We start from the raw sequence: 20,978 nt of genomic DNA, 5'->3' as shown, positions 1-20,978 counted from the left end.
AGGTGTCCGCTGCACTGCTCTATGTACACGTGTGACGTACGATGGAATTAAGGTTAAGAGTGAATCTAACTGGCTAGAATGAGCATTACACTCCACTGGCACCATACCCTAAAAAACTCAGAAACGAGTGACCTGATAAACCCGGGGATCCTAAAGAATATTAACTGACTGCAGGGGGCATTGCACTGAGGAACAGCTCCCTTCTAATAGAAGGCAGGTAAATCTATTTTCCTAAACTTTATTCCATAAGAGTTAATTGCTTTCAAGTAGCCGTGGAACTAGCTCATTATAAGGGTGCTTCATTTTTGCTCGCCGTTTGTCCTCAACTTGTTTCCTACTCTACCAAGAATTTCCTTCACTTTGCATGAGATTTAATGAGGATATTATTTCTCACCAACCACTGACTTAGCACTACCATTTCTTTACACATAACCAGAGCCCAGCATATGCATCTAAAGCCTGCCATTTCCAGGAATGAAGGAACCCATTCTGAAGATATCTAGAATGTTTACATGCTGAGAACTACCACTAGTTTTATGTTAACGGACTTCCTCATTTTCCAACTAACTTGGCAAGAAAAGGCTATGGGATTTCTTCAACTCCCTCCCCTCCAAATTCTTGCTGCTATTTGTGCTGCTACTAAGTTCGCATTTCCAGACTCTTCTCTATTGTCTAAATGGTGCTAAAAGCCAGCCACAGAGCCAGACTAGCTCTATCAGAATCCACTGGGGAACTTGATAAAGACGGATTCCAGGGTCCTGCCCTGGAGACTGATTCAGTCTGGGACCAGGAAGCTGTATTTCTTAAAGAGATGCCCCGTGTGATTCGAACCAGTTTGCGAATGGCTGGTCCAGCTGTTGGGTTTGATGACAAGCCTTGTGGTGCACACGCAGCCTCCCTCCCTCCGAGGACTCACCATACCACTGGGAAGAGGATGGCTCCACAGCACAGCAGGTCAACCAGAAACAGAGAGTCCTTCCACAAGCCGTACTCCGTCGTCCCCTCCTCGGTGGACTCTATGATGATGTAGGCCACATTCGCCAGCACCTATAGGACATTGAGAAGTCGCTGAGGCCCCAAAGCGCAGGTAGATCGTCATGACCACAGCCCCAGTCGGGGCTGGACACCTGGCCTGCAAGCCCTCGACCTATGGCCACAGCATTATTTCCAGTCCCACATGCTCTTCCAGAACTTTGCCATTCTCCTGCCAAGAAGCAGTCTCTGTGCCCTCCTCCTGAGATTGTGCTTGCTCTGACCAATACAGTAAGGTGGGAGTGACGCCATGGACTTCCAAGGTAGGTCATACAAAGAATACAGCTTCTGCCTGGCTCTCTCTCTTGAGACACAAACCCTTGGAGCGCCCTGAGCCTTCTTGTGAGAAGTCTGGCTACCTCGAAGCTGCCATGCTGGCCAGACCAGGCAGAGAGAGACAAAGACGCCCAAGGAGCCCCAGCTGTGCTGGCCCCATCAGATCCAGTCTCCCCAGGCCAGGAGGGAGAGGGAAGTGAAGACTTCCAGAGGAGCCCAGCCACTGTCTGACCACGTAATGCACAAGCCTTCAAGCCAGACCCGCCCAGTTAAGCCGCTCCCGAGCGCTGTTTTAAGTTACTAAGTTTGGGGGTGATGTATTATGCAGCAATAGATAACTGGGACACTTTGCTTTCCAGGCACCCCAGGCCTCAGCACAGCCACTCAGGTGCTAAACAGGGGGCACTTTCCATCTCGGTTAGCCACAGTGCCCACGCTCCTCAGGCCCAGTTCTCCCTGCGTGGGTAGCTCTGGCTCTCCCTGACAGTCACCTTCTCCGCGCCAGATAACGGGACTGTGTTCTCAGAGACCAGAGACGCAAGCATGGCAGACTCCTCACAGCAGTAACTCCTGTCCAGGTCCTCTCTACTGTGGACACAGCTCGGTTCTTCCCACTGAGGTTCATCCGCGTCCATGTTCTGCTTCGATTTCCAAAATTAAGGCTGTGCCTTGTGTGTTCAGTCCTGATATTAAGCTCTTGGCATATTATGAAAAGTCCTTCAGATGACTAAACTGAGATGACAATGTTTTGAAAACTGGGATGCTGCTCAGCATGAGGGAGACATAATCTATGAGACATTCTTTTAAGATTACCATGAGAACAGACGCAAGGATTCTAATCCCACCTCCACAGTCCATGAGAAGTCCACGGTCCCCAGTACTCGACTTGACTTGCAGTAAAGGTAGTTCTCCAGACTTCTACAAAACTGTGCAATCTGTTGTGCTAGCACTTGGGGCGTCTCTAAGCGAAGTTCCTCTACCTAGGACTGAGTTAACTCAGCACAGAAGCCATACTTCGCCTCATACAAATGCAAAAATTATTTTGCAATTTCAGTCTCCCACAGACCCCATTCTGGGTTCCTCCCGAAGCCCAGTCTGTCCTAAACGTCTGCACCTGTGGCTCTGTCTATGGCGACAAAGTGGAAAACAGGGTTTCCACAGCTCACACCCTTAAGTCCCTTCTGTCCTTTGTTCACACTCCTGTCACGAGAGACAAAGCGTTCCCAGAAGGGCTGGTGTGCAACAACGTGCCAATCATGCTCCCGAAACGCCACTTTGTATGCCACACACTTCTCACTCAGAAGCGTGCAGTGGCTCCCTGTGGTCAAGAGGAAGCAGCTTTAACTTTTTGGGCTGATGTTCAAGGCCTTCAAAGACTAGTCCCAAAGGTTAAATACTTGTCACTTCTTCACTGTAATTATTTGAATGTCCTTGTTTCCTCAGAGAGACCTGACAGGTAACCTTGTGTTTTGCCCCTTCTGGGAACCAAAGCGGGTAAGCTGGGAAGACCGTGCCCACTGCATCACAGCCCCGGCCGGCGAGGGAGACCCAAAGTGGAGAGGATGGCTGCAGCTACCAGAGGGAAGGGGAAACAGGAGCTGTCCGGCACGTGGGAAGAGGACCCAGGCCCGGTACTCTGGGCTCTGAGACCTTGGCAGGCTGCAGAACTTGGCCTGGCAGAGACGTGGTCCCACTGGCTCAACAGCAAGACCCGCACAGGCCCCCGCGCCTCCTGTTCACCAGACAGTAGGATCACGTGCTTCTGCTACTGCTCCTCTGCCTCCGTCATGTTTCTTTCCTTAACCATCTAGGCAAAGCCCATCTCCATGATAAAGCCTTCCAGATCATTCGAAGTGGGGGATTACTCTCTCCTCAGAAACCTCTAGCAAGTGGTCTGTACCATTCACTCGGCACTCACGTATGTCCTTTATTACTGAAGGTGAAGGAGGCTTTGCTGCAAACATTGCTAACCCACCGATCACCAGTGTCGAGTGGGCTGATCTGGGTGCCTAGGGAGTTGCCCCTTCCTTCGCTGGGAAGCCTGCCACATTCACACTGTGCTCCACAATGAGGTCAGCTGGCAAGAACAACTTTATCCAACAGATGCTCTTTGGTCAAGCAGAGCAGGGTAATTGCACACTCCTGTTTACTCTCAGACTTTATTTTCCCTTTTTCTCCCTAAAACCCCCCAGTACATAGTTGTGTATTTTCAGTTGTGGGTCCTTCTGGTTGTGGCATGTGGGACACTGCCTCAGCATGGCTTGATAAGTGGTGCCATGTCCACACCCAGGATCCGAACCGGCGAAACCCCAGGCTGCCGAAGCGGAGCGCACGAACTTAACCACTCGGCCACAGGGCCAGCCCCAAAGACCTCCTGTTTATTATGAGCTCCTCAGGTCCAGGTTCTGCTTCCAGTACGTCTATTTATCTTCAAGACACAGGTCCTCCCCTGAGGGGCTCACAGCCTTGTAAGGCTGGCCTCCACCCAGGGTCCCAAACACAGGCAGGTTTACGAAAGGCTTGCCCTAACCCTGCCTAGCGGCCCACCTCACGGAAGCTCACTGGCGTCATCTGCGGCCCTAAAGCAATGTGTTAACAAAATCGCTTCTTCACTAAGAGGACCGTGTCGTTAGAGGGAGAAAGGATGCAGAAAAGAAGGCTGTGTGTGGCTCTAATTTTTCAGCAGCTCTCTGTGCAAAGTATAGGTGCCCACATGTTGGTTTAAAGATGACTGATGGTCAAAAATCTCCCAGTGCAATCACTAGAGGTCCTGGGTCTGTCAGAATGCAGAAAGAGAAGCCCCGGTGGCAGAGGCGGGGTTTCTGAGTGAGACAGGCCTGCAGCTGAGCCCTGCGAAGTGCCAAGATGGAACTAGGCCAAGCGGGGGTGGAGTTCCTTTACCTGGAGTGGGATGACAATCATGAAGATCTTTTTGTCTTTATCGGAAAGGATGTGCTTAATGAAAGCCCAGCCGGTGCCAATGAGCGCGATGGTGATGAACAGCAGTGCCCCTTTCAAACTGGAAAAGAACACATTTAACAGACACTGACGGGCCTCTTCAGACTCTCACTCTGAGAGTTACATTCTACAGTGCACTCTAGGATTTCACATGCTTCTTGCAAAAGATAGGTGGCCCGATTCAGGAAACTCATCTTACATGTGCAACACTTCTCTCCGGACATGCAAATAGTTAGCTACGCACCCCCACCCTGAGCAGCCAATCCCTGCAGGGAGGCAACCCCTCCCAGGAGCACACCTACAGCCCCAACTTCTCAAGTCTGCACAGCCACCTGCATGCCACACCCTTTTGGCATGGCAGGAACCTAGAAAGGCTGCCAAGGAGGCAGGGCCATCAACCTGGGGCAGGCCTCTTCCTACCACGGCTTCCCCCACTTCTCCCGCGCGCCATTCCAGGGCCCGAGTCCTCTGTGTGGCACGCCGCATACTCACAGGTGAGTGATGTAGTACACCACAGCCCAGCCTTCGATGGGAAAGCCCTGGGAGGAGATGTAGTGGTAGTCGATCTGCAACCGAACGAGCACGTTTCAGACAGGCCCATCCACCTCGAGCCCCAGTGCACAGTGGAACAGGAAAGGCCACCAGAGGACTTCCTGGTGGAGGACGTCCCCCACGCCACGCCCTAATAACTCACTCGTCAATTCACAATTAAGCATGTGAGTGCACTAACAACGTCAGGGAGCTTGAGAAACCCGACTCAAGGTTTCAAAGTCACTAACATCCAGCCCGGGTCCCTCTCTTGAGGCAGGTGATTCACCCTGGCAAATGGCTGCCATTCTCTTCTTTAAAATCTCTAAGATCCAAATGCCACAGGTCTTTTCAGTATTCCAGCCAAGAACTTTATCTTTCATGCTCCAGCTGCTTATAAAAGTGAATAAGCCAGTCAGTAACACATCTGTGTGGAATCACCCAGCTTCAACTAGGTTTTCTTTGAAAAAAATTCTGTAAAATTTAGAGCTACCTGAAGCTGCCAATTTTAATTAAAGTGGCAAGTTTCAGTAGGGTACCCAAAATGCTTCCTGGAAGAACTCACAAAGCTGATACCAATTTTTTATACATCTTTCATTCTATCACAGATGGCTAGCTAGATGTTGAAGTGACTCAAGGATCCCATCATTCATGATCTATATGGTTCCAGAGGAATCTTTTAACTTAGATCCAAATGGGAAATTATCCAAATAACTGTCACTTCTTGAGACTGTAACTGGACCTATTATGACTTTTTCTACAGCAACATGTTTAAGTGCAGGAGGAGAGCACCTGTCTGCAGACTGGCATGCTCGCAGGTGTGGCCCGTGGGTGCCTTGGAGGCCTGCAAATTGGAGAAGTTGTGGTCTTATGCCCACGGGCAGGCTCATTTCAATTTGTATTAGTACTACATATTCAAAGCTTAAGCTCAATTCTTAGACCTTGATCTTTAGAGCATCCGTTTTCTCTCAAATAAGAGAAAATAACACGGAACTTCAAATCAAATGGGAACATGAGGGGATATTTGGAAAAATAAGGGAAGTCATGGAAACAATTCACCAGGTGGCACTCTTATCTCAAGAAATGACAAAAAAGCCCCAAAGAAATAAAAACCAACAAGTGTTGGAGGAAAGCTCCAGGTCTGCAGGTAATATCAAAAGATGTCTTAGGTCTAGTCTTAAGGAGGTTGTGATGATGTCCCCCCGAGGCCAGTCCCTCCCAGACCAAAGGAGGCTCGTGAGACAGGGACTCTTTCCGCTTTTGTTTCCCACTGATCTGCCTCCTTTCTTCTAACTGATTTTTCCCAATCATCTAGACATTGTACATCATTTCATGAATGACTGCGAAATGCTAATACATACTGCATGGAACACCAGAGAAAGAGACTTGGTGAAGGGAAGGGCCGCCATCAACCAGTGAATTTTAAATGCGTCATTCCTATAAAACAGAAAAGAATTAAAGGAATATTCCATTCACCCAAAGGACAGCTGGAGTGCCAAGCATCAGATATATTTATAAGGAGACCGTAAATATAATCTAAGCAAATCACAAACATGAAGACTTTTTAAAAAGTAGCTTCTGCCAATAGAAAAGGCCTCAAACGGAGTCCTCAGGTCATCCCTCACATGCAATTTAACGTTGTGAAGGGAACTGAGAGCTATGCACTGAAGCCAGATGTGATGGGTTCCGAGCGCTGATAAGATGGAAATCGAAATAGGTTGCCAGCTTCCTCCCCAAAAACCAGCTTGAAAAGGCCACAGAGGCAAGAGCGGGGTGGACGGATCCATGAAAACGACACGAAATCCTGAGAAAGCAGAGGCGATGAGGTGCAGCTGCAGGGGAACTGGCACCACACAGCAGGGACGGCCAAAGGGAAAGCTCCAAATCAGTGGGAAAAGAACAGGCTGTTTAATAACCGGCACAGGGAAAATTCAGCTCAAACCTAGATATAGAAAGAAAGCTGGATCTCTACTTCACACTTCCATAAAGGGGGACCCCCACATTTTGGGATCCTGAAGTGGGAACAGGGCTCTTAAGATCCAAGAGGCACTGCTCAAAAGACTGAAATTAGCTAGCTTTGACTCCACTAACATGAAAGATTTTTATTCAACAACGACTACTAGAGACAAGTTTAACAGACTGGGAGAAGACAAGGGACTGACACCCAGAATATGCAAGAAATGCATGCAAAGCAACCAGAAAAAGAGAAAACCGCACAGAAAACTATGCGAAGAAGACAGGCAGTCACAAGAGGGAAAACCCAAATGGTTAACAATTTCCTGCAAAGATGATTTACATCCCTAATATTCAGAGAAACGCAAAATAAAATAAGGTACCATTTATACCCATCAGACTGGCAAAAATAAGCTGTCGGTATCGGTGAGTATGCAGGGAGACAAGACCTTTCCGCCTGTGGGCAGAAGGGTGACCTGGTACGGGCACACAGGCAGGCAGGCTGGCGGCACTGAATGAAATTAAATGCATGTTTACCCCACACCTAGTACACCTCCTCTGGGAATGTGCCTCAGAGGTTGCACAGAGCCATAAGGGGACAGGTCAGAGGGAGGGTCGTGACAGCACTGTTTGTGGAAGCAGGGAGATGGAGGCAACCAAGGGGTCCACCATTAAAGGGAGGGATAAGTAAAATGTGGGGATGCATACCATGGGTGCTAGAGAGTAGCTAAAAATGAATGGACTAGATGTACACACAGCAAGATGACTAGACCTTAAAAAGGATATTACGAGTGAAAAATGTACAAGAAAAATATCTACATAGATAGTATATACTATACTATAGTTTAGTAGTATACTATACTATATAGTTTACACTATACTGTCTATATAGATATACTTATATCTACATGATTTAGGTCTTTACTATATATATTTAGTTTATATAAATTAAAAATACATGCAACACCAATAAACATTATTTATTTTTAAGAATACACAAATATCCAATAACACATACTGAACACATGTGAGTGGCTCTCCACGGGTGGGAAGGAATGGGAGAGGGGACAGGATACGAGGGGGAAAATAAAGCAGGAGAGGGGGCCTTGCACAGAACGATGAGGAGGGCGTGCAAGGACTGACGCACACTCAGTTTCCGGGCTGGTTTCCTCCCTGGTACTTTCCTGCTCTAGTCCCCACCCATTTGAAGGTCAAAAAGGAAGTCAAGGCCAGAGTAGTCTGTCACTCCTAAATAGCAGCGAGATTTACCAGAGTGCAAAACCGCCCAGTGTCAAGAGTGGTGCACACCCACACCCCCTGGCAACCTCGCCTTGCAGTTCAAGTTAAAACATCCACGGCTGGGGCAGGGATGTGACAGGAAGAACACAGCTCTGAAGCCACACCAACCTGGCTCAAATACTGGTTCTACCCTGATGACCTTAATCTCTCTAAGCCTCAGTGACCTCTTCTGCAAACAGGGAACACCAACCTCAAGATGCTGCTGGAAGATTCGTTGAACTAACCAACATCGAGTGCGTGGCTGAGCAGAGAGTGGGTACTCCAAAACTATTAGCTTCCTGTTGTCCCTTCCCACATCCCCAGGATTCCCATCCCCACGTTCTGGGGCCCACAAGAGAACTCAGAGTTGAGAGGAGCCATGTATGCATCGCAAGTAGATTTGGGTTCCAGTGCCAGCTCTGTCACGTGACACTAGCCATGTCTCTCACTTCCTCTCTCAAGGCCTCAATAAAACCAGGCAAAGGTCTCTCAGTTCCTTCCAGCTTTATGGGACTACGAGCCTCTGAAATGTACCGGCAGCCATGGGGTCACATCCTTTACATGACTCAAATTTCCAACCCAACACAACTGGCTGTAGGACTCCCGGAAAAACACGGGGATGGGCGGAGGGCTTAAGTTACATATTTCTGAATGTATACTCTACTTCAAGGAGAGTTTAGAACATTTTGTACAAGGTAGGTCAGTCTCATTTAACCACAGATTTAGAACTGTTGCCACAATTATATATAAGTGAATCAGTGACAAGGACTGCTGCATCAGTAAATAAAGGGAAATTAAACCACTGAACACCTGGCTAGTAAGCTGTTTTGCGTGGACCTCATATTTGCATAGCACCCTGATTTGCAAAGCCCTCTCATACACAGTATTTTGGGGTAATTACGTAAAAAAAATCTAAGGATCTAAGGCTCTCAGAGGAAGAAGGGAAATTATCACTGTCCCGGTTTGGCAGCCAAGGAAAAGCACACTTAAGAGTGAAGCTGGGCACACAGGCGCTAACAGTGCTCGGTCACACTGGAAATCAGGCGTCTGACTCCTAGTTCTTACTCTTCTAATAAGTGCAAGAGCAAAACTTTCTTTAAAAAAATAAACAAAAAAACCCTTTCTGACCCGAATTTGTAGGATTCTTTTTTTCTTATTAATGGCTGACTGATCAACCAGTCCAAACACGACTACATAGGGTCCTTCACAAATCAACAAGATTGTTGATTTGTGAAGGTCTTTGCATCTGGTGGGTGTAAAGGATATTACAACAAATAGGAAGGAGCAAGTGCACCCAGCAGAGCCCAATACCCTGGCTGGGCATGTCCCCTAGAAGGCAATCAGGCCACCAGGGATTAAAGAGGTCTTAATTTCTGCTCCAATGCTCCAGAGAAAGAGGTATTTGATATTTGGGGGTCCTTAACTATTGGACGAATTTAAATTAATCCATATTACAATACCATATTCACATACCATCATTTACTCAGTTTATGGGCCTTATACTAATAATAAATGCTTCACGCTATTCTTTAACTGAAAATTAATATTTTGTTCTCAATTTTGGAGGGAGGAAGACAGAATTAAACACTAGCTCCACACATATGCAGCTGCTCCCCTCAAGAACCCAGTACGGGAAGTTAAAACCTCAGGGGTTTCAGAAGAAAGGCCACGAGGCAGGCAGGAGGCCTTTGAAGAGGTTTTCCCCAGCGAGGAGCCTCTGGAGATGAGGATCTGTCCCAGACTGGCTCTGAGCTGAGGACTTCAGCACGAAGCAGCGACGTCATGCTCTCACCCAGGCAGTGGGTCATTGTCACTCAGCAACTCTTAAGAACAAACAGCCCAGAATGGGACCAATGTGTTCACTATGAGTCCTGGACTGCAGCGTCTTTGCTATGGAAACACTTCGCTTATACATTTTACTTTCCTTGTACGTTATTGAAATATTTGGATTTGCTTTCTAAACAAAGCAATGGGAAGTAAATAAACAGCAGGGCATGCAAACGCCTCCCTCACTGCAAGGCTGGTTTGAGGAATAGGCCAGTGCCAATTCCTTCCAGGTTCAGAAGCCAGCAAAAGGTGAAATTATACAAATCCCAACACACTCTAAGTTGAAGGGCTCAAGGAAGTAATAATTTACCGTCGTTTTCGAAGGATGTGAATCCAGATGGTCCCAGAAAGGAAAAAGAAAAAGGCCATAGAAATGTATAATTTAGGGAGAGGGGTCTCTCCTGCTGAGAGGTAGCTGTCAGGGTTCTTCTCTGTGATCTCAATCTGAAACCAACATGAAATCAATTTTCAGGAACACATCATCACATATCCAGCAACTTGTATGTAATCTTAGCTGCTACGCTTAAGCTTAAGAAAGTGAGTACCAGCAGAAAATAAGCTCATTCTTAACTCACAGGCTGAAGTGTAAACACACCCTAAACTGCTTTACATTTTCTTATTTACGAATCTTCCGCTGAAGTATCCTGCCCACTGGCAGAGACGTTATTCTGGCCACATTTTTCTCTTACTCTGCTTAAGTGTTCTTAAAATCTATTCTTATAGAGAAATAAATGCCTCCCATTTTACACAGCTGACAAAATCTATGTGGGACACACTCCATATGGTACTCACATCAAGGTTGAATGAAAACTTGCTATGAGATGAAACTTCTTTTGTAAGGCATTTATGAAAATACAGACTGTAGAGGCCTTCTTGGTCATTGGTGCTGATGTTAAAGAAAAACTGTAAGTGAAGAAAAAAATTTAAGGGTACTCAAATCCTCAGCTAAATTTTTAAATCTTAGAAATAAATCATGAACACTATAGACAGAAGAATATAAAGATAGACTACTTAAATTACTCAAATTCTCCCAGAGCAGAATTTAAACAGATATTTTCTTACTCTATGATTCCCTCCCAATATTTTGTTCTAACAATTTTCAAGCTAACAGAAAAGTTGACAGAATTATACAGTGAATACCTATACACCCACTACCTAGATTCAACCAGTAATATTCTACTATACTTGCTTTATCATGTATCTATCCATCAGCGATGGGTTTTCACAGAAGTCTGCAGAGATAACCTAGAATGCAGTTATCTAGTTTTCAAGACAACATATTACTTTGCTTTTCAGGTAAAAAAATACTCCTGAGAAATAAAGGAGGTTCATCTGATACTTGAAAAGGAAAAGGACCAATGTTCCCTCATCAGAATTCACACCTATGGTTTTAGAGAACAGTGATTGAGGCTACATTTTCTACATTTAAACATTTCTCCATGTTTTTCATATATTTCATGTGTTCAAATGAAGTTTAATGTCAATCAAAAAACCTTATATATATAAGATCACAGAATGTGACTCCTTGGTCAATTCTAGAGAAAATTTTAATATAAGCCTAAAATATATTGTTTAGGGCTACATGTATAGATGGTAAATATAAAGAAAAGTGTGGAAATGATTATGATAACATTCTTCATGATAGGGGTTACTCTAGAGTTGGGAAAGGATGTAAGGTACACACAGGCGTTCCAGGGTGCCAGCACTGTTCTAGTTCTTGTCCTAGGGGACAGTTACAAAGGTGATCATAATTATTTGTACTCAACATAAGTACTATATACGCTTCTGTGTGTATACTATACATCACAATTAAAAAAGACGGGGAAAAAAGAAACATCTGACAAGAAGATGGAAATAAAAGACCAAGAATATTCAAGCTGAAATTATTAATCTGTTACACCCTGTCCTAAATGTGAGAGCGTGTATTTTGGGACACGCAAGGTAGCCAGAAAAGGAAAACTTTTTAGGGGCTGGCCCCGTGGCTGAGTGGTTAAGTTTGTGTGCTCTGCTGCAGCGGCCCAGGGTTTTGCCGGTCCGAATCCTGGGTGTGGACACGGCACCGCTCATCAAGCCACGCTGAGGTGGCGTCCCACATGCCACAACTAGAAGGACCCACGACTAAAAATACACAACTATGTACTAGGGAGCTTTGGGGAGAAAAAGAAAAAAATAAAATCTTTAGAAAACTTTTCTAAACATATCAGTAACTTTTAATTCCAAAAGTAAGACTCATATGAAGTTTCTAAGAAATAATAAAAAAAAAACATCAACAGAGTCATCATGGTAGATCAGAGTAGGCAGCTGACCTTTAAAGAAAAAACCGAAACAGGGGCTGGCCAGGGGGCACAGCGGTTAAGGTTGCATGTTCCGTTCTGCAGCCCGGGGTTCGCTGGTTCGGATCCCGGCTGCAGACATGGCACCACTTGGCAAGCCATGCTGTGGCAGGCGTCCCACATATAAAGTAGAGGAAGGTAGGCATGGATGTTAGCTCAGGGCCAGTCTGCCTCAGCAAAAAGAGGAGGATTGGCGGCACATGTTAGCTCAGGGCTAATCTTCCTCAAAAAAAAAAAGGAACGAAACAAAACAAAATAAAGCAAATATGTCAATCTTAGAGTTGGAACAAGCCCTGACAGTCCCTTTCCTGCTTTAGGGAGATGAACTATCACAGCTACCCTGTGAATGGGGCAGAAAAGCTCAGAATGATCACACTGTTCAAAACTGGGCAGATCCTTGGTCACAAAATAGTAAGGAGTCACCTTCTGACTTCTTTACAAGGAGGGGGAGCCAGAGAAAAGGCAAGCTGTCTGTCCACTGCCTGTTTGATGCATCCCAAGAACCCTACAAACTAGCTGTTTCAGCCAATGTTCTTCATCGTCACATATGCTGCTATCCCCTCCACACTCACCCTGACACCAAGCATCAGTAACTGGCAAATGTGTATATCCTATAACGATTTCCTTTTGTGATTTCTTTAAAAAAGCCTTTTTAAAAAACATTCAAAAAACTTCTTTTATTAACAAGCATTTTAAAGTGAGGGAAAGAAGAGAGAAAAGTACCTTTCGTATTTTCTTAAGGAGGTAGTAAAGCAAAGTGGTTAAACACATGGGCCTTGGAGTAAGACAAACCTGGGTTTGAATCCTCCCCTTGGGCAAGTTACTTAACCTCTCTGAGCCTCAGTTTCTTCATCTGTGAAAGGCGGATAATAACAGTACCTACTTCCTAGAGTTGTTGGGGGACGAACTGAGATAATGATAATGTAGAAGTACTTAGCACAAGGCCTGGCATTCCTTCATTCATCTCCAAAATTACTCACGGAGAGCCTACTGTGGGCCGGGAGCAAGCTTAGGAATTTCACAGACATCAGTAATAAAACAGATAAAAATCCCTGATCTTATGGTTACCTTCCAAAGGGAGGGACAGTCAATAAACACAATAAATGAGTAAAATATACAGCATGGAAAGAAGTGTGAGGGAAAAAACAGAGCGGAGGGTGGGGGAAAGGGGAGTGGGCTCCATTTAAAACAGGGCGCTTGGAGGAAGCCTTGTTGAGAAGGTGCCATTTGAACAAAGACTTGAAGGAGAAAGAAACTAATCACATGGATTCCGAGAGAATAGCGTTCCTGCCAGCGGGGACAGCTGGAGCAGAGCCTCAGGCTCGATCCTGTCTAGGAGCAGCAGGGTGGCCTGTGTGGCTGAAGCAGAGTGAGCAAGGCAGGGAGAAAGAGGGGCTGAGGGGCAAGAGATGACAGCAGCCAGACCACGTGGGCCTGGAGACACTGAGAGGACGTGCCTTTCCCTCTGAGACAGATGGGAAGCTGCTGAGGGCTCAGAGCAGACGAGCACCCCACAAGCTCTCAGTGAGCTATCAATACCAATAGTTACTGAACTTAAAGAACATAGAAACATTGTCAGATAGGCAAAGTAATCTATGGTGTAAGAAATGAGAACAGCGGATGCAGGGCTGGGGGGCCTTTCTGAGGTGATAAAACACAGAGACTCTTGATAGTGGGAAACATGGGGGCCTGAATTTGTCAACACTGATCAGACTCTATACTTAAGACCTGTGCATTTCGCTCTAAGCAAATTATACCTCAACTAATGAAAACCGGTTAGAAAAGAGGCAGTGACTCTTACAAACTAACGGTAAAAAATTATTTGTATAGTACTTTACATAGCACTTTCCTTTTTAAAAAAATGATAGAACAACCCTGAGATAAATGCCATCATTTTTCATTTTTAGATGATTGAAGAGCAAGGTTCAGAAGTTAAGTGAGTTGTCCAAGGTCAACAGCTGGGAAGTGTATTCTGAGATCCAGGCCAATGTCCTACCTGTACACAGGCTGTGATGCTGCCATAAGCACTCACGTGCAGCTAATAACCACAACAGCCGAGCGGGTCACTCCAGGCCTCCGAGTTGCAGTGAGAGCATCTCTAAAACTACATCACCACCCTAGTGGTCACCAATGGTTCTTTGAGGCACAGAATTCTGGGCTTCCGGCCCACTCTGAACGAGAGGCAGCACGGGATTCAGAGAGGCAGAGTTGTGGGCAGCCAGGCAGAACTGGGTTGGAATCTGGCCTTGTCACTGACACTAGACACTCACAAAGTTATTCATCTCAGAGCTTCTGATTTGATAAGTGGTGGTCACAATAGCCACCTTTCGGTTGTTAGGGAGAGAGCTACTATATTCAACGACTGACACACAGCAGGCCTAAATTATTATTCCTAAATTCAAAATCCCTTAAAAAATACACCCTTTTACATGGTAGAGATAAAGTCTATGAAGCTTTACTCAGAGAACACATACCTGAAATGAAACTGCTCCACCCTTATTATGAATAGAAAAGGAATTCTCTCCTGTTGCCTAAAAAGACATAATATCCTGTTTTAGGAAGACACCGGCAGAAAAAGTATGCTAATAGAAATAAAAAAGACACAAAACACATTCTTCTTAAACTCTAAATTTGCTGACCTTCAAAAGCTCTCTGAAAATAAAATTCACCATCTTTTCAAGATGCTTAAAATCTCCGTCCCCAGAAAATGATGATGTCTCTTCAGCCATTTCCTTTCCTCTGCAATAACCCCCTAGGCCCTGCCCTCCCCCGCAGTCTGCCTGCTGGAGCCCTTCTCTACTCTTACAGCCTCAGCAGGATGAAGGATGCCCACCCAGCTCACACCCCGACACATCACCTGGACTCTGTTCCCAATCTCACAGGATCAACATATTGCCACTTACACAATGGACTGATACTAAGTAATGAAAAGAATGAACTATTCATACACGCAACAACGTAGACGAACTCAAAATAATTACACTGAATGAAAGAAGACAAAAAAGAGCACATACTGCATAATTCATTTATATAAAGTTCTATAAAATGAATGTGTAGTGATAGATCAGTGGTTGCTTGGAGGCAAAAGGATGACCAAGGGGCAGGAGAAACTTTTGGGGTGATGGATATGTTCACCATCCTGACTGTGGTGATGGTTTCACAGATGTACACATCAAAGCTTATCAAATCGTCACTTTAAATATGTGCAGTTTACTCTATTCAATTATACTTCAGTAAAACTATTAAAACAAAACAAAATAAAATACTGCCATTTGGATGCCCCCCCAGTGAAAAATCAATACATCCCAAACCCAAACCTCCCCAGTTTTTCCTTCTGCTGTTTCTCCTACCTACCCCTCTGCAAAAAAAGTCTGCCTCTCCTCTTACCCTCCACTAGCCCCAACTACCCCCAGCCTGCTCCCTTATTTCACACCCCAAGTCTCAGCTCTGGTTCAGATCCTCCTCACCCCAAACCTGTGTTATCACAACCACAGCCCTCCTGAGTCCCCTAATTCCACTGTCTTCCTCTCCAAGGCTACCCTGCACGTTACACTCAGAACGATGATCTTCCTGAGACACTACATTCATCACATTTCTTTCTGATCAAGAAGACACGATGACTTCCTACTTCTATGCATCAATACCTTCAAATGTATGGCCCTATATTATCCAAGATCCCTCTTCTACTCCCAAATATGTACCTTTTACTTCAAACAGCCCAGTGGCCAGTACTTGTCATGCTCGTTTCCACTTCCAGTCTTTGCTCGCGACAGTCTTCATCCCCTTTCTTCTCCTCTTCTCCAAATAAGTCCACCAAACTTCAGCCCTGCTGACACTTCCTTCAAGAAGGCTCTCCAGATAGCTCACTTTCCTCTCCCCTCACTAGCTCACCCTGTCACACTAAGTGCTGTACAATTCGGCACCCAATTTTACTTTGAAATTGTTTCAGTGTGTCAATGCTATCTCCCCAGACATAAGGCAACTCCCTGTGGATTAGGCATGAATATATATACATACTTACGTCCATAAATATATTCATATATACACACATATACATACATACATGTATATCCAGGAAAGCTGAGCACAAGTGGGTGGTTAGTTCTTACCTTTGAATCCACTGTACTTCTTGTAAACTTTCCACTGTCTAGAAGCAGAAACATTCAAAAGATATTATTGCATGATTCAGCTCATATGTACATCACAGTGTCATTTTATGAGACTCTAGCTTGTCTCATATCAAAGAATTCAAAGAAACAAAAAGGTGAGGCCATGTGCTATCTTGTAAGCTACCGTCTCCTCAGAACCCAAAACAATCCGGAGCTGCAGAAGCGGCAAATTGCAACTTGCTATACTATAAATGCTATCTAAAAATGATAATATTTAGTACAAACAGGGGAATTCATCTCTGAATAATCTAGTGTATGTTATTGCCAGTGATGCCACATGGAGTGACTTTCCTTATTTTCTAAGTAATTACATTTGTAAACAGATCATTATTTAAAATATTTATATAACATACGAGACTTATTTACATACATGGAAAAAATAAACAGCAAATACTATTAGCATAACGCATACTTTTTTCCATAGCAAGGAGTATTAAGATTGCTAACGGCTTCTTTCAAGGAACAGAGAGGGCATCTGTCCCTTATTTTTACTTAAGATACTCTTCATGAGAAAGACAGGATCTCAAGCTCCCTGCAGGAAGGAATAGAGTTTTGGAATAAATAATGGAAAAGAATATAGTTATACACCACACAATGACGTTTCAGTCAACGGTGGACCACATATACAACGGAGGTCCCATAAGATCAGTACCATACAGCCTGGGTGTGCAGTAGCTGTACCATCTAGGTGTGTGTAAGTAAGTACACTCTACGATGTTCGCACAATGATGAAATCGCCTGATGACGCATTTCTCAGAACACATCCCTGTCGTTAAGTGACACAAGACTGTATTTTCCGCTCAGGGAATGGTTGTGTGAGCATGAGGAACCTGGAAAAGGAGATGGTGCACTGGCATTAAATTACACCACCACACAAACGCAATATTCCTGTAAGTCTTTTAATTTAGGTTAGAGTTTTGACAGACTGAGGAAAAATATGTGTAAATAATACAATAAATAGTAAATTATTTTTAAAGAAGTCATATAAATTATTAGACAAACCTGACAGTTAATAAAAGAAGTGATAAATGTAAATTGGCTAATCAACGTATGGGGAAAAAGTGCAGCCTCAATGATAACAGTGAATACAAAAAGAAGACCTTTTTGCCTTTCACTTTAAGATTTAAGGGAAAAAACCTCCAAACCCAGGATTGGCCAGGACATGGTGATGCAGGCACTATTTCTACATGTTTCCAATAGGAGTATGAATCTACTCAACTCATATGGAAAGGAATTAAAACTATGTATCAGATATATTCTCAAAAGTATTAATATCCTGTGAACCAGATATTCTATTTCTGGGAAACCATCTTAAAGAAAGTTCTATAGGGGCCGGCCCGGTGGCGCAGGAGTTAAGTGTGCACGTTTCCCTTCAGTGGCCTGGGGTTCACTGGTTCAGATCCCGAGTGCGGACATGGCACCACTTGGCAAACGCCATGCTGTGGTAGGCATCCCACATATAAAGTAGAGGAAGATGGGCATGGATGTTAGCTCAGGGCCAGCCTTCCTCAGCAAAAACAGGAGGATTAGCAGCAGTTAGCTCAGGGCTAATCTTCCTCAAAAGAAAAACGAAAGTTCTGTATACATGAAAAAAGTTCTACAAATAAAGAAGCCCAATGCAGCAGTATTTATAATAGCATCAAAATAGAAATATGTCTCCTTAAGGGGAAAGGTTGAGCAAATTACACTACGCATTTAATGGGATATCTGATGAGTATGAAACATCTTAAAGTTAAGTGAATGGGGATGCTTATAAAATTATAAATATGACTAAATTTTTAAAATCAAATGTTCCAGACTTAGGAAACAAACTTAGAAGGAAACATAAATTACCAAAATTCTAACACTGGGAGTAAGGAGAAACGACTGTTCTTTTTCCATCTTCCTCATAATTCCCACATTTTTCTTTAATGGTCATATATTTTTGTATAACTTCCAACATAAAATAAGGCTAAGATCATGTTTGTTTTTACTTAGGAACAAAAAAGAATCAACAGAAGCAAGACAGTGAAGAAAATGCTGGTTTCCACTCGGCAGTTTACCTTGTTTTTTCTGAGTCTGGTTGCCTGCCGAGACCGGGGGAACACCAGGCTCCTGGCTCTGGCCAACGACTTTCTCATCCTTGCTCAAGATGATCTTTGGTAACTGGGTATCAGTGTCTGGTGGAGATCGTATTTTCACTCTATATTTAAATACGACAGAAGGAAAACAGTTGACAGTAATGCTTATGGCCATTTAACTGTTGCCTGTTAGGCACTGTTTCAAGCTCTAAAGCCATCATCTCACGGAGTCCTGACAATGTCCTGTGGTGTAGATTCTATTACACGCATTTTACAGATGCTGAAGTGGACGCTCAGAAAGGCTGCATACGTGCCCAGAGTAGTCAGTTAGTAAGTAGCTGGGCAAGGACCCAGGCAGTCTCACTGTAAAGCTTAAGTTCTCAGCAACCACATGATGCTGATGTACATATTTCCCCCCAAGTATCCGTAATGTGTTCAACAAATTGGCATACAAGGGAAATGGAACAAGACATAAAAAACCAAGAAGACGTTCAAGTGAAGTCTAGGGGAACACGTGAGGGGCAGTGGGCACCAGAAGCAGCCTGCCTAACATGCACTTCTTCCCTTCTCCCTTCGTAACAGACCCGTCCCACCCGAGAAGGGGCCAGGGAGTTTCCATGCCTGAGTGGACACGTGCCCACAGCTAACACGACCCAGCTGAAGGGAAGCACTTCTAGTTCTGACTGGGAGAAGCCTTCCCCTCTTTCCCTCAGCTGCATGTGAATAAAGAACTCACCAGGGTATTTCACACTACTCCGCCTTTGTAGAGAATGCTCCCTCGGCCTGAAATGCTCTACCTTTCTCATTCATCTGGTAAAGTCTGTGCATGAGAAGGCCGGTTGGGCCAACACTTACTGAAGCCTTCCCTTTTCTTTCACAGTTCCGCGGCTTCTCTGCCTTACTCCTTCTCTTTTGATGTGATCATCTGCACTGCTCTTCTGTCTCCCTCATTAACCTACAAGCTCCTCAAGGACCAGACCTCTGTCTCCCTCATCTTGGTTCTAATCTCCACCACTCAGCACAGTATTTGGCACATGGCAGACACTCAATAAACTAGCTTAGCTACCAAAGGCCCTCTAACTTTACTCTAGGATGGAAGTGAAGGAACGTTAGAATTACTTACTCACTCTTGGAGATGTCTACGACTAGAAGGGTGACAGAGACAACCTGCTGCCTTAAAATGCAGTAATGCACATCTTCATCCTGAGAAAGGAAGAGCCAACTGTACATCATCTTAGACATTCACACTAGAACGAGAACAAAAAGTTCTCGGGAACAAGGCAAACACGTGGCCCAGCCTCCATTCCAAACACAACTGCTGGTGCTCAGAGACGCCTGGAAGTCAGAGCAGCCACCACCTCAGGAGAACAGCACCAAAAGGAGCAGCCTGTTCCCACCCAGTGTCTTGGGCTCAAGGGAAGGGAGTGATCAGGTCAGGCATTTAAGCTCACCAGGTAAGAAGAAAATCCATCATTCTTTGTGCGGTCCAGGGTGAATCCAATCTAAAAAGGGTAAAAAGAGTAGAGGTAAGTATCTCCCTGATACCCTGGCATCCAGACCTTTCCTACTTTGAGAGAAGAAAAGCTGACGCTTTTGGTTTGGCCTCCTCTCGGTTTTCTTAGCACTCATTTCGTAAGAAGCATCACTAATTACTAAAATTATTCAAGAATTACAACTTCAGTGTTAAAAGTAAAACTATCTGATGCCTGCTCACAAGGTAAATTTTCTGCGCATTCCGATACTTCATCTTAAAGTATGGGGAGGAGCTCTCACCTAAGGAACGAAAAAGGGCAAAGGCCTCGACCTCCCAGAAAGGCACTTACAACGGGCTCCTTGTCTGCGGCTCCTTCAGGCACGTTCACTGAAAGGCTACTGACTGTAACCACCATGTACCCATCCTTGAAGAATCCAAAGGTGTTCAGATGAACCTTATGCCTCACATCGTCCTAAAAAAGATATGCAGTAGTGGAATTAGTAATATGGAGAAGTTAATTTGATTACTTAACCTATTCATCTGCTTGAAGAACTATAGTATCTAGTTTCCTGCTAGCTAACCAACGTTTCCATATGCTCAGCACTTACCAAGAACCAGGTTATGTGCCAAGGGCTTTCCCATGATACCTAAGCCTCACTCAGCCCGGTGTGGTTAAGAGCAGTATCCCCACGACAGGGATGAAAACACAAGCTCAGAGGTGAGACGAATGACCCAAGCCAGGCAGACGATAAGTGGTAAGGCTGAGACTTCAACACAGATCTGCTGTGAAAGCCATTTTCATACAACTGTCCCTTAATATGGGAAAATGATCAGGATATAATATGAAATGCAAGTTGGATAACCTAGAAGAAATGGACAAATTCCTAGAAACATACAATCTACCAAGACTGAATCATGAAGAAACAGAAAATCTGAACAGACCACTGATGAGTCAGGAGATTGAATCAGTAAGCAAACAGTTAAGGCAAAGTTAATGCCAATCCCTCTCAAACTCTTCCAAAAAACTGAAGAGGAGGGAACACTTCCAAACTCATTTTATAAGACCAGTATTATCTGGATAGCAAAGCCA

At 44.6% G+C, this 20,978-nt stretch overlaps 1 protein-coding gene across 1 annotated transcript in view; it reads right to left on the bottom strand.

Moving 5' to 3' along the window:
* The window catches only part of GPR107 (G protein-coupled receptor 107), a 71,222-nt gene that overhangs the window by 29,545 nt on the left and 20,699 nt on the right, over positions 1-20,978 (bottom strand). The window contains exons 2-13 of the mRNA XM_014736087.3: positions 20,238-20,360; positions 19,866-19,916; positions 19,538-19,617; positions 18,397-18,536; positions 16,295-16,332; positions 14,660-14,716; positions 10,645-10,755; positions 10,163-10,296; positions 6,156-6,231; positions 4,759-4,832; positions 4,210-4,327; positions 917-1,047 (exon numbers count right to left, since the gene is read on the bottom strand). Of these exons, the coding sequence (XP_014591573.2) occupies positions 917-1,047; positions 4,210-4,327; positions 4,759-4,832; positions 6,156-6,231; positions 10,163-10,296; positions 10,645-10,755; positions 14,660-14,716; positions 16,295-16,332; positions 18,397-18,536; positions 19,538-19,617; positions 19,866-19,916; positions 20,238-20,360 (1,133 nt within the window). The remainder of the gene's footprint in view (positions 1-916; positions 1,048-4,209; positions 4,328-4,758; positions 4,833-6,155; positions 6,232-10,162; positions 10,297-10,644; positions 10,756-14,659; positions 14,717-16,294; positions 16,333-18,396; positions 18,537-19,537; positions 19,618-19,865; positions 19,917-20,237; positions 20,361-20,978) is intronic.

Source organism: Equus caballus, chromosome 25 (genome assembly GCF_041296265.1).
Source record: "Equus caballus isolate H_3958 breed thoroughbred chromosome 25, TB-T2T, whole genome shotgun sequence".
Lineage (NCBI taxonomy): Eukaryota > Metazoa > Chordata > Mammalia > Perissodactyla > Equidae > Equus > Equus caballus.
Note: the sequence above shows the minus strand (reverse complement) of the source record. Positions and strands in the feature narration are given on the sequence as shown.